General features: G+C 37.5%; 1 protein-coding gene and 1 long non-coding RNA gene across 2 annotated transcripts; one reads left to right on the forward strand and one right to left on the reverse strand.

The window, feature by feature from the left end:
* Nucleotides 1-235: 235 nt before the first annotated feature.
* LOC145129536 (Zincin-like metalloproteases family protein) lies at nucleotides 236-4,754 on the reverse strand. The gene is made up of 17 exons (XM_079064286.1): nucleotides 4,467-4,754; nucleotides 4,250-4,331; nucleotides 4,132-4,184; nucleotides 3,990-4,044; nucleotides 3,712-3,850; nucleotides 3,568-3,622; nucleotides 3,294-3,498; nucleotides 3,102-3,197; nucleotides 2,878-2,997; nucleotides 2,668-2,793; nucleotides 2,217-2,372; nucleotides 1,743-1,859; nucleotides 1,497-1,622; nucleotides 1,355-1,422; nucleotides 1,130-1,265; nucleotides 860-1,025; nucleotides 236-769 (listed from the first exon to the last, which is right to left on the reverse strand). Exons 1-17 carry the CDS (start codon nucleotides 4,634-4,636, stop codon nucleotides 510-512), a joined length of 2,130 nt encoding a protein of 709 aa, XP_078920412.1. The 5' UTR covers nucleotides 4,637-4,754; the 3' UTR covers nucleotides 236-509.
* Nucleotides 4,755-9,201: 4,447 nt separating this feature from the next.
* Nucleotides 9,202-16,081, forward strand: LOC145129778 (uncharacterized). The gene is made up of 3 exons (XR_013717661.1): nucleotides 9,202-9,287; nucleotides 9,372-9,507; nucleotides 16,021-16,081. It is a non-coding gene; the product is annotated as an uncharacterized LOC145129778 (long non-coding RNA).
* Nucleotides 16,082-17,319: the final 1,238 nt, after the last annotated feature.

Here is a 17,319-nt window from a genome sequence, read left to right on the forward strand (position 1 = left end):
ACAAAGAATTTGTAATCAAGGAGTTGGATGCAGACCACAGTCCACATGACGAGGTACCAGAAGTCAACTCTATTATTCAGGAATGGTGGTCAATGTTGAAAACAGACATCAGATTTAAAAACATAGCATCACAACCATATCAATACTAGTTATGTCATGTCAAATTTAAAAACATGAATGATAAATCAGATTTGGAAACATATACATTGCATGCAAATATTTTGATATGTTAGTCTTGCATAAAAATAATGAGATATTTATATATCAAAAAAAATAATAACATGATGATGGCATGGCAATATGTTGTATAAATAATCTAAAATAGTCTTATGCATCATGTTAAACATGATCACAAGATTAATTCAAACAGATGAAAGGTCAATTGCCAGTTTACTTGAGATACAACAACATAGAATTGGTCATTGGTCACACCAGACCTGCTTAATTTCCTTCTCTGGCAAAACAACACAGTGAGGTGAGGTGGGGGGCAAAATCGTAATATTTTTTTTTCATCTTCTCAAGTTCAATTCATTACATAGGCTTGTAATGTCTGGGACTATACCTCCTCCATGTCCATGATTTTGGTAGCTCCTTGTAATCCCATCACCAGCAAGATGATTGAGTAACTGTGCAGGATCTTTAGCTCCACCATGTTGCAGTAACTTTGTTCTAATAGCAGTACCAGTCTCTAATGACAACGGATCCTCCTTGCATACTCTTTCCCATATGGTTGATGCAAAACACTTTGCATACAAGTAGCTATAATAACCTACAATACATTTTTTTTCAAGTCAAAAGCGGACAGATTTAACCCTGCCTAATTTAGTGCACTCTTTTTTTTAACAAGAAACGTATTTACCTGCACCATAATATAGTAAGTGACTGAATCGCGTTTGCCAATGTGTGCCCTTCACATGTTCCCAATTCGTATGCTGCTTTCTCAAATCCGCAACAATTGAAGTGGTATCGATTGTCCGCAATGCCGGATCACCGTACAGTGTTTGATCAACCAATGCATAATATATCTGAACAAGTAAGTGCAAGCATCAAACATGAATCATGAATCATCATCTTCAATTTTGTAATTTGTGATTGATATAGAAATGCAAGGTTTCATTTCAAATCCGACCTGTTGCTGCAATTCCATTCCAGAGAACATTTTTTTGGCTCCCACCATCGACTCCACAAGTTTCTCGGGAATGGAATCGCCAGTGGAATAATGTCTAGCAAATTTCTTCAAGACCCGATAATCCCACGCATAGTATCTAAAAGGGAAACATAAAATTAATCAATCAAATCCTTAAATATAATATTAGTTAGTTGTATAGCTTTATAGTTTCTAGTTTATACTCACTCAAAAAGGTTGGAAGGAGTTTCAGCCATATCAAAAGCCACTCTGGTACCTGAAAAATGTTGATAATCCTGCAAATATTTTTATACAATAAAAAAATAGTGATTAATTCAATCAAGTCTTTAAAAAATGGTGCAACACTTACTGTTCGTGAAAGTAAAGAATGAAGAGCATGTCCAAATTCATGGAAAAGGGTATCCACATCAGAGTGGTTAAGTCTCACGATTGATGAATTATGTGGCTTTGAGAAGTTGCACACAAGGGCAATCACCTTCACAATAATAATCAACAAAAACATTTCATCACTTTTTTTTTTTTTTTTATTCTTCGTAATGGAATACAATAATAATTCCTGCAATTTGCCCTTTCCTTGATGAACAAAGCAACTTACTGGCAGCTGGTATTCTGTTTTGGAAAGTCTACGCCCTCCTCTAATGGCAAAATGAGCACAACCAGGATACTTCCCCTGTCTACAATTTAAATCAAGGTATATATACCCCAAATCCCCCTGAAATACATTTAATAACAAAATAAACAACACTGAATTACATTTTTCGTCCCTTGAGTATAAGCTGATTTTTGCAATTTTGGTCCTTATTTGAGGTTTTTTGGTATCTGTTTCAAGAAAATGACTATATTTTTGGGGCCAAAGTTGAAAACAATCAGGTATACTCGGGGACCAAAAATAATCATTTTACTTGGAACAAGGACCAAAAAAGTTATAAGAACCTCAAAGGATGACCAAAACTGCAAGAGAAAACTTTTGGGACAAAAAAAAATGCAAGAATAAGCTATATTCAGGGACCAAAAGTGTAATTTACTCGATAAAACAAAATTAGGAATTTTCGTGAAGATGGAAATGTACCTCATCAGGATGATGAAGGGCCATTTTCATCACATCTGGATGCCATGATTCACCGGGTGCAAGAGGACAATTTAGGAATTTCATTCCAAACAAGGATTCAGCCAGAATCTTAAGACCCTCAAGACATTGTGTCAAAGAAAAATACGAAGCTACAACCTAAATTTACATCATATGAAAACTTATATTTAAAGACAGCATAAAAAAAATTCATTAAGGGGTTGTTTCTTTTGACTTAACTGGTGTAATGGTTTAATCCATTAATCTGAACAGCTATACATGGTTGTTTCTTTTCGATATAATATCTAGAAAGAATGACTTAATGGGCTAAAGGGCTGTTTGATAAAACTGAACCAATTACTGCTGAATGATTCCAACCTCTTAATGGTTCAGAGAAAAGAAAGAAACAGCCCCTAAGAAGTAAGAGCATTACAAATATCAATAGATAACATACCGAAAAGTCCAAGTTGTAAGCAGCTGATTTCATTGACCGTGTAAAATATGCTTCATCCCATGGCTCTAATCCTATATCTTGGTCACCATTTTTTTCTCTTTTGAACTTACAAATTGACTCAAACTCCTATCATATCCAACCAAAAACTAGAGAGTATCAAATGTCTGACAAAATGATGTTGTATTAAAAGAACATGCTAGAAAATATTACCTCAAATGCTTTCGGCTGTACAGTTTTACTCAGCTCAACTAAAAAAGGCGATACAACATCCGGAGATGAAGCCATATTTGAATTCAAAGCATATTCAGCATATGATTTATACCCCATGATCTGCATGTATACATAAGAAGCAAAATTAAAAACATTTAACAGACATATTAAATATACAAATGAAAAAAAAAAATCTCCTAAAAAACACAAGTTACCATAACAACCTGAGAAATTTCATGACGTGCAGCAATTAGGTTATCAAGAACTCCAAGATTTGCACGTGGTACGGAATTACTTTTAATATATGTCATTTTCCTAACCTGAATGAAAAATAAATATATAAAAATGAAAAACATAACATAGAAATAGTCAACCATAACATTTTAATTTGAAAATACAGAGTACTAATATTGAACCTCATCATCATATGCCCATTGCAAAACAGCTGACACAGTGCTTGGTTCTGTTACTATTCGGAACCCTTTTTCTCTGATGTTGACTTTTTGACCTGGTGAAGTTGACCGATTAACAGGCTTAACATGATGATGTAAGTTCTTTGGTATACGTGATGCTGGATATATATCCACATGACCTGGATCCTTGGCTATATTTTCATTATACCTGACAAAATATTATATGTGGTTCATTAGAATATATAAGTATATAATCATATAAATCACATTTACTTACTGTGCACAGCATCTGGCGATTTCAATATTGAGTTGACTCACTCGATCTTTCTTTTCTGTGAAGTCAAGTCATATAACAATATGTAGTTAGTGAATACACTTGCTAAGAATAGTAGTACTTATACAACATAGTGAAGAAAATAACCTGCAGATAGATGAATTCCACCCTTTTCAAAATCAATGCGAAGATCACGTGCAACTCTTTTAGCTTCATTGCTTGTTAGAGTCTGATCTTGATCAGCTTTCAGCACCGCATTGTATAGAGTAAGATTTGTATTTAGATACTGTATGCCAATGATCATGAACACCATAATCATCATTGCAAGTGGTCAATAATTTGAAAGATGTGACATCAAATAGAATTGAAATAAAGTTATGATATTGTAAATAGAGCTAAACCAATTATGTAACTTGTCACCTCACATGTAGATATTCGTTAATCCTCATTGATGCCTTCATTGCCTCATCAACAAAATCCCTGTAGTATAACTCAGATATCATCAAGAGCAAAGACAAAAAACAATGAATCCAACATGTAGTCAGATTAATGAAAAGGAAAAAAAACCTGTCAGGATGTGTGTGTCTGCAAAGTTCTGCGGAATCCACCACTTGGCATACCTGAAACTTTTAAACATTAGCTTTCTGGAATATGCAAAGGACATGGAAATTCTCAAAATCCTTACGGTGTTTGATATTTCATCCATGGCGTTAATAATTTCAGCAGATGAAGGCATTCGAGAAATGTAGCCAACAAGTTCATTAGACCTGTCAAGGAAAACAAAAACAAGAAATAACATAAAAAATCTGGCATAATCGTAATTCATTGTGTCGTTTTGTAAAATTCATTACGTTTACAGCATTTTAAGTGATGAGAAGCTATTGAATTCACTCTACTTTTACCTTTCAATGGCTTCATCTACAAAACGCTGAAAGCCCTTGGGGGTTTTCAGATGATTGCATCCATATAAACCAGTCTCCTCCATGCGATGCGTCGCATGTGCAAAAAAGTGACGTTTTTCAGAGTTGGAGCGGAGGCTTGACGCCGCTCTGCGGAGTAGAGAGGTCATCATACGCCTCTGGTAGCGGCGGTAGCGCCGCCGTGGTAACCTGACGGCTTGGTTATTATGGAAGGTCCGAATACAAACCGGCCAGAAGATCCGAGAAAAAACTTAAATTAATGCGTATGATTTTTTTAGACGGATGAACAATGAAATTTTATAATGCGAGTTCAAGGTTAAAGCAATGTTTTAAAATCGTTTTTTAACAATCTTAAAAAGGTAATGAAGTTTAAAAATGTATAAAAAAACACCATTTTTTTTTTTAGTTCTCAAAATATCATTAAAGTATATTTTTTATACACAAAATACCAATTAAATACACATGTGTTCAAATAAAACCTTTTGAGTAACCGGTTACATCAGATAACGGAAAAATGTCTTAAAAAGGTAATAAAGTTTCAAAAATGTTCAAAAAATACCATTATTTTTTTAGTATAAAAAATACCATTGAAATTTCCAAAATGTTCAAAAAAAAAAAAACATTGTTGTTTTTTCAGAGCACCTTTTGTTAACTTCGTTGTTTTCGGATTATATAGAACACAGTCATCAAGGATTAGTCACCATCGTACCAGTTCACACAAGTTGTGTACTATCTTTCATTCCATCACTCGTTCAGTTTGTATCTAAATCCACATTTAGGAATTCTCATGACATAACGTCACACTCGTTTGTGTCTCTCTTGTGTCGCAACACTAATGAACGGCTAACCGTGATGTATAATATGTGCATCTATATAACGTATATATGTTTTAGGTTTGAGGCATATAATGTGACCGGGAAGCAAGAATATTTAACTAATGTTATTACCCACTTACTTCTCTTGTTACCATAAAAACGATCGAGTGAAAGAATGAAAGAGATTTGCACATGTGAACTGATATGACGGTTCATGATCTCTGGTGATTGTGTTCTACATAATCCGACAACAACACAATTAACAAAAAGTGTGGTATTTTTTAAACATTTTGGAAACTTCGTTACACTTTTAAGTCATTTTCTCATTTACCTGAAGTACCTGGTTACCACAATGCTTTAATTGAACACATGTGTACTTTGTTGGTATTCTGTGTACAAATAGTAACACTAATGATATTTTTTGTACTAAAAAAACAACAATGGTATTTTTTGAACATTTGGAAACCGGGTAACCTACAATAGCCGGTAAAATGGTATTTTATGTACAAAAAAAAAAAAAAAACAATGGTCTTTTTTGTACATTTTTTAAACTTCGTTACATTTTTAAGTTATTTTCCCTTTTTTAATTTGAACCGGTACCATAAACAATTTTTGGTTCAATTGGTTTGACCATTAGTCTATATCTGAGAGTTATTTGTGTCGGTCTTCGAGTTGTGTACATTAAGGATTACCTGATCGATTAATTTATTCAATTTACTTTGGAAATTTACTTTTTTTTAAAGGGCCGAGTGAAATTCAACTATTCAAGTCCAATAAACCGGTTCAAACAGTTTTTTACTGGTTCTATCACATCGGTTCAACCCGTTTTTTCTTAAGAAATCGTCCGGTTCGATTCAGTTTAGAAATTGACATAAAATTAGTCATTGTTGAACTGATCTCGTCCTCGGTTCTCAGTCTGACTAGTTCAACCGGCCGGTTCGAACCATTTTTTAAAACATTAGGTTACATATTTATGTGTGTGTGTGACTGTGGTCACAACTACAATTGAGAAAGACCAATCATATTTCTTCTTCTCTCATGTAACCGTTATCTTCTCTCTTCTTCACTGTGCTATGTATACTGACACCACATGTGATGGTTTGTGGTGATGTTTTTGCTGTCTTGGAAGCTCTGCATGCCCCGTGGGGTGAGAAGTATACAAGATGATCTAATATAAGAGGACATTGATGTTTTTTGTGCTACGAGGTTATCGAAGGATGGGATTAAGCATCAAAATTCATGATCGATCTGTCCATGGATGTGAATCGATCATATAGACGCCGAAGTTGACCTAAGTTTGTTGATGTTGAATGTCGAATCCAACAAAATAAAATCATCAAATAATAATGAAAAGATGTACCTATTTAAACATATAAATAATTCGTATAACCAGAAGCAGTGTTCATGTCCTCAAGGATACGAACTATCAAGTTATTCCAAAAATGCTCAAATACATATATGATTGGTGATTAAATGAAATAAAAATGAAAAAAAAATGTTGAGGGGATGGTTGATTTTGAAATTACTAATATGAGCTTGAAATGGGCTTAAAGCCAACGAAATGAGTCACCACATGGTAGAAACCAATCTATCAACATTGGAGATCCATGGTATAGGTTCAATATTGTAACACCAAACTCCAGGTAAGCATCACTTTTAAGTTTGTCAATTTAAGTCTTAAAGGATGAAATCTTTGGCCACGGTGTGAGCATATGTGTGTCACGACTAGAGATGGCAAAAAAAACTCGTACCCGATGGGTACCCGAAACCCGAACCCGAGTTGACTGGGGAAATCCCCGAATTGACCGGGGATAGGGACGGGGACAGGTATTACCCGAATGCAAAAAACGGGGATGGGGACGGGGATGGTTCTACCTCTCGAGTACCCATACCCGTACCCGATGGGTACCCGTATATATATATATATATATATATATATATATATATATATATATATATATATATATATATATATATATATATAATTTAAGTTTTATTTTTAATTAATTCAAAAAAATTATTCCATAGAATCATAAATTCATAATGCGTAAGGAAACTAGAAGCTTTATATATATATATATATATATATATATATATATATATATATATATATATATATATATATATATATATAATAATAGTGATTAGAAAGTGTAAATTTCTTTGACAAAAAATGTGAAATAACTTAAGAAATACGAGTTTGACTTAGAAACAGTATATATAATTTATACTAGGTGTAAAACCCGTGTAATGCACGGGTTGATTAAAAAAGATCAAAGTGTAAACAATAAATATTCATTAAAATAAAATTTTGAAATAATAAATGAAAAACATATTAATTGCAATTTATTATCACATTTATTACATTTAATACTTTACATATATAAGTATAAATATTATGTGGCTTTAATTTTAAAAAGTGAAAAAATCTAGAAATTTACATGTGGATATTATTTTATTTTAAAAATTATCACAAAATGACAAGTGTCAAAATTTATGAGAGATTGACATGCGACAAAATTATCTTCATTTATTATAGTAGATTTTATATTTTATTTTTAATTAATTCAAAATTTTAATTTCATAAAATCATAATGTGTAACAGCGTAAGGATTAAGGAAACTAGGAATTAGGAAAGTCAATATGGTTTTTTTTATTCGATAAACCAACTCGTCAATACGAGTCGTCTCACGTCTGCTTCGTTCCCGACTTCCCGCTGTCCGCCTCCTTCCTGCCTTCGACTTCCAACCGGCAAGCATTTCCATTCTCCATCGATTTCGTACCACGATTGATGACACCAACATATCCATTAGTGATCAGACGACGGACGACGGGTTAATCGACGGCATCAGCACTTAATTGACGCCATTTATCGATCCAGGTTTGTTGTTTATACTTATTACTTATCGATTATTACTTATCCATCTCCATGTTCAATCGATTTCGTTGAATGTCTATTGTGTGTATGAGTGTATTAGACTATCAGCCCATTTAAAAAAAATCTGGAAATATCCATAACAAAGGAGTAGGGCCTTATATATCGACAATGATGTGCAGCTAGCCAATAATCCATTAATGATAACACAAGAAACATCCACATGCCAAACTTATATATAATAATAATAATAATAATAAATGCACCTTTAAAAAGGATTCTATAAGAATCAGATCAGTACTAGCGGGTATGGAATGAGTTTGAATTAACCATTTGTCAAGTTGATTTTTAAATTGATTTTGGTGGTGAATGTTTATATGCTGAACTGCTGTGAAATTAATTTGTTTTGGGCAGAAAAATGGAAGAGATTGCCTCGGGGAGTGAACAACAACATCCTTCTACACCGGTTGGTTCTACAAATGTCAAAGTTGAACACGATAATACAAGTCCAAATGTTCCTTTCGTTGAAGAAGCACCTCAACCAGATGTAGCAAAACCTCCAAACAAAAGACAAAAAAACATTGCTTGGGATCAATTTGTTAAAATTACTGTTAACGGGAAACCAAAGGCACAATGTAAACCTTGTAACGCGTTATTAGGAGCAGATTCAAAAAATGGCACCAAACATTTGTTAGTACATAGGGAGAAATGCTTAGCTAAGGGCCAAACTGATATTCGACAAAAACTTTTGGTATCGAACTTGAAAACTGATTTGTCTACATATGTCTACAATGAAAAAGATAGTAGAAATGCATTGGCTAAAATGGTCATATTACACGAGTATCCTCTTTCTATTGTTGAGCATGTTGGTTTTAATAATTTTACAAGAATCGTTCAACCTTTATTCAAATGCCCTTGTCGGAATACATTGAAAGGTGACATTAAAAATGTGTATGCGATGGAGAAAAGTAAGGTTATTCAAAAGATTGAAAAATTGCAAGGTAGAATTGCCATTACAACTGATATGTGGACTACCACCAATCAAAAAAAAGGGTTCATGGCTATTACAGGTCATTATATTAATGATTGGTGTCTTCAAAGTATAATTTTAAGGTACTACTTTTTTCAACTTTTTTTTTGTATGTTATATGACTTTGTATTTTTTTTTCTTAAATTTATGATTATTATGTTTGGTAGGTTTATTTATGTGCCTTGCCCACACACGAGTGAAGTTCTTACAGATGTTTTGATCGATACATTGATGGAGTAAATGTGGACACCAAATTGTCTACTATCACAGTGGACAATTGTACTACGAATGATGCATTAATCGGTAAGATTAAAGAAAAGTTGCAATTAAGTAAGTTGATACATGATGGCACACACATTCACATGAGATGTGCAGCCCATATTCTTAATCTTGTTGTCAAAATTGGGTTAGAGGTCATTAAAGGAGCAATTGAAAATGTACGTAATAGTTATTTTATATTATTTCTATGACCCTTTGTTTTGTTGGTAAATATTTAACTATTAGTTATTTTTCATAAAAAAATTGAAAACCTTGTAATGGGGAAAATCCCCGATTACCCGTTGGGGATCCCCGTTACCCAATGGGGATGGGGATGGGGATGGATTTTTAATCCCCGACGGGGATGGGTTCGGGTATGGGGATGGGTGCGGGGATTCGGGTATGGGGATGGGGAGCACGATCCCCGGTATACCCGTCCTCGTTGCCATCTCTAGTCACGACGTGGCGGTGCCCAAGGAAAACACACATCTCATTGGATGTTACGACATGATAACATGTTGATCACGACATGACAACCCTTACATGTAAAACCCTAATTTCGGGGTTTGTGTCCCTATTTAAGGGAAGTGGGGGCTATGGTTTGCACACCCTCAGCCTCCATCACCTCCCTTTCACCCTCAATATAAACCCTAGCCTCCATTTTGTCATTTGAGAGTGTAACGGCGGGTTCCTGGTATGTATTTAAATTATAATTATTCAATTTTATAGAGCAACTCGACGAGTTGGAAGCCCAAACTCGTCGAGTAGAGATCAGATGAGACGCGGGTTTTAAGTAACCTACTCGACGAGTTGAGAGCCCTCAACTCGACCAATAGGGTGGCAGAGGTGAAACCCTAATTTCGAGGTTTTGCACCCTATTTAAGCATCTTAACCCCCTCATGCTAGCCTCATTTCCAGCCTCCAAGTCCCAAACCCTAGATCTCAAAACCCTAGTGCATTGTGTGAGCTTGTGAGTCATTTTTGAGAGAAATCTTGTGTATGTAAAGCTTGTGGAAGAAGGAGAAGCTTGAGGACTCACGAAGGAGGTTATAGATCCAGCAACTTCACTTCATTCTCAACATTTTCTGGTAAGCAAGTCTCAAACTTGCTTAATGATTACTTAGATCTCTTTCCTATCACTTTTATTGGGTTTTTGGTCCAACTAGCATGATCCTTGGGAAATGGACGTCCCAAGTGAGTATACTTTCATATCTAGAGCCTTGAAGGGCTTTCGTGGCATAAAGGTGCAAACTTTATGGCCATTGAAGCCCCATGCAAGCTTTGGGATATAATTTTGGCCTAATTTTAAGCTCCAAAAGGCCATGTATGGAGAGAAAGTTGGAGGCTTTACGTGTTCATGTAGCGTCTAGGGTCCAGATCTCAGTTTGTATGCCTTAGCTTGAAGTATTAAGGGCTTTTGGGATCAAGATCTAGGTCTTATGGAGTTAGGGTTTAAGCTAAATCACTTAAGGAAGGGTATTAACGGGTAAAGTTGGAAACTTTACCCTTAAAAGGACATTTTCGGTATATATGTGAAGTATGGAGCTTATATCTGAAGAATAGGGGCTTAATCCATTAAGAAAGGCTTAACAGACTGAAGAACTCGACGAGTTGAGACAATTTGTCCTGATCCTATAAAGGGCAGAATTCGATGAGTCTAAGGAAGGACTCGACGAGTTGACTCGTTTTATCACGATTCTGAGAAGCATGGAAACTCGACGAGTTGAGTCAACCCTGGTTGACTTTGACTTTGAATTTGACTGGACGTTGACTTTGACTTTGACCAAGGTTGACCCGTGAAGGGGTTTGGGGTAAGGAATGGTATCTAAGAAGTTGTTTTGTATAGGGTGTGAGTAGAGTCGGGTGCGGAGCAGAGACGTTTCAGCTATTCATACGACAATGAGGTGAGTTTCTTCCTGTAGGAACGGGTCGAAGGCACCAATGTCGGCTCGTTTATCGGTTTATGTATATTAGTATATTCCGGACTAAGGTCCGATGTCGGGCAATGCCCGATGTAGGTTTATATGTTTCCAGACTTCGGTCTGATGCCAGGGAAAGCCCGAGGAATGTTTGTATGCTTGATGTCTTCGTGATTCTTGCATGTGCTTGTTTTATATGTTTCCGGACTTCGGTCCGATGCCGGGGAAAGCCCGAGGAATGTTTGTATGCTTCCGGATTTCGGTCCGATGTCGGGTGGGTCCCGAGGAATGTTTATATGTTTATGTTATGTGATTATTTATGTGTATTTGTTGATATGTTTATATGTATACCGAGCTTTGCTCGATGTCGGGCGGGGCCCGATGCCAGACTTCAGTTTTTAGTTTTGGTTTCGGGTACTTCCGGTAGCAAGGGGAAGAGCTCGGGATGACTGCAATGCACACATCATGATTTTAGCCTGGGATGTTTTTACTCTGATATATTTTGACATATGTTTTGATATCGACACACTGATTTGATGTTTTGAGATATTATGTTTCCTGTTTTGTTAAATGATTTTTAGTAATTATGGTTTATTTAATTATTTAAAAATGAAAATTTTGGTCATTATTTTTGAGGTGTTACAGAGAGTTTTTGGTGGTGTTTTGGTGCTTTGAAGAAGAAGAAGCTCTTGGTGCATAAATCTAGCAAACTAACCTCCTCTCCTCATCCTTGCCCATATTCTGGACTTTTATAAGTCCTCAAGATCCAAGCTTTATGTTTAGTGCCTCTAGATCTAGGTTTCTTGTCCCTTTTCTCCATGATTGTGAGAGTTTGAATGGTTAGGTTCCATAAATTTGGCAGCTTTATGGATCCTTGGGGTCCCTTTGGTGATATATGTTCCAGATCTACAGTTATATGGTATATTTTGGTCTCATGCACAAGTTTGAGTTCATTTCTTCCATGTTTTTGACCTAGAATGGAAAAGACATGCATGTCCATAAAGCACCGATTTTTATTATGCATTAGGAAAGTCTTCTGGAAAGTATGGATGAATGGCCTTAACTATTAAGAACTTAATGCATTAAGAAGGCTAGAGCAGTTCTCACGACGTGAAGGATTGCCCTTCACGGCGTGAGAAAAGGGCAGTCTCTGCGACTGTTTTGTCTCGAGGCCACCACGATGTGACAAAATCTTGGTCACGACGTGGTGGCCGACTGTAGGACTTTTGACTGTTGACTTTGACTTTGATCGTTGACTTTTTGACCAAGTTTGACTTTAGGTCAATTTGGGGGTTTTCGTGTAACGTCCCCAAAATGATGATATACAATTTTCGTTTTTAGATTAACAAATCGTTAATACATATCACTTTCATAAAACCAAGTTAAACGAGATTTATCAAAACATCATCAAATCAGAGTAAATCACAAAATGCAGAAACATGTGGTGTGTGCTCTATAATCATCTCGGAATCTTCTATTTGAAAATCCGAAGTACCTGAAACATAAAACTAAAAACTGTAAGCACAAAGCTTAGTGGGTTCCCCAACATACCACATACCATACATAATAGCACATAACGGGCCCCACCCACACTCGCATATCGGGCCCCGCCCACTGAGATACGGGTCCCGCCCAACTCGCATAATGGGCCCCGCCCACACTCGCATATTGGGCCCCGCCCTCTGATATATGGGCCCCGCCCACACTCACATAACCATATAATCATATAAACATTCAAACACATGCGAAAATCACAAAGATAATAACATATTTCTACGATCTTCGGGCCCCGCCCACATACAACTCATATATGCATAACCAGATACAGAATAACCATTGGGCCCCGCCCAGTAAGCATACATGCACATACACATGCAAAAGCTACACAGACATCTATCATCCTACATAGCAAACCATGGGCCGGCATTGATACCTTCGACCCGCTAAACATAGTGAGGAAACTCACCTTGTACTACCGAATCCCGCACATAAATCTCTGGCTGTTGGCTGACCGATCCCCAAACTAACAATATCAAAACAACACCCAATCAACATTCCAAAAGGAACAAACATGGCCCAAAACATCCCATGGTCAACCCTGATCAAACTTCTGGTCAAAGTCAAAGTCAACAGTCCATGTTGACCAAACACATCGTGTTGACTTGCCAACACGCCGTGCTTCTTCATCATCTAAACATTCAGGAAATTCCTAGCCAACACGCCATGTTGACTTACAAACACGTCGTGTTTGCCTGAATTTCAACAACTTAATACATTAAGCTACCCTCTCTGATTCCAAGAGCTACAAGTCTCAGATCTGGACCACAATGAGACTTAGAAGAGTAAGGTTTCAATATTTACCCATTGGGATTACCAAAAAGGATTCAAACCCAACCAAAAAGGCTTGATAGAGAAAGAGCTTAACCAATAAGCACTTAATCCTTGAAGACATAGCCCAAAACATAAATCTGACTTTCTTGAGCTGGAAACCACGTAAAGTTGCCAACTTTACGTTCATGCATGTTTAAATAAAGCTCTTAAGCTTAAAAAGGGGCCTTAATAATCGACTTAATGCATACATGACACCACAAATCTCATAAAGCTTGCACCTTTATGCTCAAGGAGTCCAATACCAACTGTAACACCCTGTTCGGAAAAGCATTCATTTATGGAACCAGAAGTCAAGGCTAGGGGTGTTTTAGTCATTTATGGGTTTTGAGTTTCATTCGAGAAGGTTTCGGGCCGGGGTGTATTGTTAGAAGCATAGGGCTTCTCGCCATCTTTCCGTAGATATAAAGTTCATCGGAAACGAATCTAGAACGAAGGAGTTATGACACTTTAAAGATTTTGGCAATAATGACCCTTATGGAGAAAAGTTCGCATGGAAGGCCATGCATGCAATTTGGAACGCGCGTGGGTATGCCTAGCGTAAGCTGGGTTACGCCCAGCGTAATGGAGCAAGTGATCGCGGGTGCGGGGAGGCGTACGCCCAACGTACGAGAGGTACCCCCAGCGTACGCTCAGAGTCTTAAAACCCTAATTTTAGGGTGTGCCACTATATAAGGAACATAATGGCTCCAACCCTAGCCCCCTTATCAACCTCCCCAACTTCAGAGAAACCCTAGAACGCCCCAACCCTTCATTTTGTGAGATCTTGACCTTGGGAAGCTTAGTTTAGTGGTTTAAAGCTTGGAAGAGAAAAGAAGAGTGGCAAGGAGGAACCTTGGAGGCCAGAGCTTATAGATCTGAGATAACATCATCTTCTGGAACACTTTGAAGGTATAAAGCTCACAACTTTACTTAAGGGTGCTTAGATCTAGTATGGTTTAGTTTTTTGGTCCAAAGGTGAAAGCTTTATGGCTTAAATCCGATTTCTAGACCAAGGGTTGCCTCCCTTGGTGCTAAATGACTCCCTAGAACAGAAAGTTGATATCTTGATGGTCCAAATGAGTTCATGTATGAGTTAAGATCTTTCTCCATGGAAATAGATTATGGTTTTTGGAGCTGGAGCTTATGTGAGTCATGGAAGCCATAAAGTAAGAAACTTTATGGTTTAAGACATGAAATAAGACATGGATCTGAGTTTGTAGCCTCTGAATCGGAGTATTAAGCACTTAATGGAAAGATGGCTTAACAGGGTACTACGCTGAGCGTACGTGCAGGTACGCCCAGCGTACTCGTCGTCAAGCCTGTACGCTAAGCATATATTGGAGTACGCCCCGCGTAACGCTGCCAGTTTGGGTTTCGAGCATTTGGGCCTTGGTGTGGGCTGTGCTTTGGACTATAGGTATTTGGGCCTTAGTTGGCCATCAGGAGTCAGTGATTATGGGCCAAATATATGTGTTGGGCTTAGGGTAAGGCCCAATAAAGGGATTGGGCCCAATGTAGCAAATTGGGCCATTAATGGGCCACTAGTGGGCTTGGGAAGCTTACTTAGTATTGGGCCTTAGTTTTGGGCTTTAGATATGGACCAGGTTGGACTAGGGGTAGAATGGTCATTTTACCCTAAGAAGGATTTTTCGTACTGGACTAAGTGATGTTTGGTATTGGTAGTTCGGGAAGCCGAAGGGTCAGCAGTTCGGGAATTTCCAATCAGCAGCCAGAGGAGTGTCAGCAGAATTCAGCAGTGCGAGGTGAGTTCCCTTCCAGTAGGAACGGGTCTACGGCCACAATGTCGGCCAATTTAGTTAGTAGTAGTTCCGGACTACGGTCTGATGCAGTAGTTCAGTATGCTTGGTGTCTTTGTGATATAGGCATGGTATGTGTTATGTGTTCCAGACTATGGTCCGATGCAGTATGCAGTATATGTGTTCATATTATATGCTATGTTATGCTATGTTTAGTCAGTTCCAGACTTCGGTCCGATGCAGTGGGCAAGGCCCTAGTTAGTTCCGGACTTCGGTCCGATGCAGTGGGCAAGGCCCTAGTCAGTTCCGGACTTCGGTCCGATGCAGTGGGCAAGGCCCTAGTCAGTTCCGGACTTCGGTCTGATGCAGTGGGCAAGGCCCTAGTCAGTTCCGGACTTCGGTCTGATGCAGTGGGCAAGGCCCAGTATGTGCTTTATATGTTATTGTATGGTATGGGGTAGTTGGGGAGACTCACTAAGCTTCGTGCTTACAGTTTTCAGTTTTGGTTTCAGGTACTCAGTTGTCAAATGAGGAGCTCGGGAAGATTGCAGTGCACACACCATTTGTTCAGCCTGGGATGTTTATACTCTGATATACATGACAGTTGTTATATTATTCTGAGATACACTGTTGTGATTTTTCTATGACGTATGATGACTATGGTTTTATTACTGATTTAAAACGAAATTTTCAGACTGTATTTTTGGGATGTTACACCAACTCAGATCTGGAATAACAAGCCCTTAAACGTCTTTACTCTCTCCTCAACCCAAAAAGGGACCAAAGGCACAACAAAGCACAAAAGAAGAGATCTAAACATATAAAAGACAATATACAAACTTGATACCTCAAAAAGCTTCCCCACAAGATGATGATTCTGGATCCAAAGCCTTTTCCCCAAGCAAATCAACTTCAAGATCTCCTATTCCTTCACAAAGGCCAAAAATGAGCACCAAGAAACTCTTACTAGCTCAAGAACACCACCAAGATACTTATGGATCGATTTTAGGGTTTTAGTGTCAATGAAGGCTGGTAAAGAGACCAGCCCTTTGGGCTTAAAGAGATTATATAGGGTGCAACATCCTAAAAATTAGGGTTTCCTTCCCAGCTCCCAACACGCCGTGTTGACCTTAATGAGAACCGTGTTTTTCCTTAACTAGACACGCCGTGTTGGTTCCTCCAACACGTCGTGTCCAGTCCTCAAAATGGGATTCATTCCTTACAATTGTTCCTCAATATTTTCGGGTGTTACAACTCTCCCCCACTTGAATTAGATTTCGTCCTCGAAATCACTCCTTACCATATCAGGTGCCCAGATAGCCTGAAGAATGCAACCACAACCCCGAACACACACTGCCTTGCCAAGGCTACCAAACCCAACCATAACATAACTCACCAAACCCGAAGAAGACGAATCCATAACCCCATGCAGAAAACCAGCCCTACCTTACCTGATACTTGAAATCTCGAATTGGTCTGATTCCCTGACAGACCTCCCATACTGAATCACCACCATACTGAAACCTTATTGAATTCCAGACCAACAAAACGCTTCCAATCATTGATTATCTTGATGCTTCCATTGGGAACAAAATCATTGGTCAATAATCAAACCTTAGCATATGTTTTAATTTGCCTGAAATAATGAAAACTAGTTGCTCGAAATGGATGAACATTAAAATATGTAATTATTGTGCAGTAAAAGAATATATCCAAAATGAAATTGATCTAAATTACGTAAATTTTATGCATTTATTCTAATTGATATGTCTTAATATTTATATTCAACATTTTATTTAGCTCTTTTGTCC

Source organism: Lactuca virosa, chromosome 8, assembly GCF_052849685.1.
Source record: "Lactuca virosa cultivar CGN04683 chromosome 8, Lactuca_virosa_CGN04683_v6, whole genome shotgun sequence".
Classification (NCBI taxonomy): Eukaryota; Viridiplantae; Streptophyta; class Magnoliopsida; order Asterales; family Asteraceae; genus Lactuca; species Lactuca virosa.

Bases quoted from the DNA above. Each gene is read 5' to 3' on its own strand.
- LOC145129536 (XM_079064286.1), bottom strand. From the start codon at position 4,636: ATGATGACCTCTCTACTCCGCAGAGCGGCGTCAAGCCTCCGCTCCAAC. The intron at 4,045-4,131 runs GTTTTTTTTCCT...GTTATACTACAG, and splicing joins AGACACACACATCCTGACAG to GGATTTTGTTGATGAGGCAA. The intron at 2,794-2,877 runs GTAATATTTTCT...TGGATATGATAG, and splicing joins TACAGCCGAAAGCATTTGAG to GAGTTTGAGTCAATTTGTAA.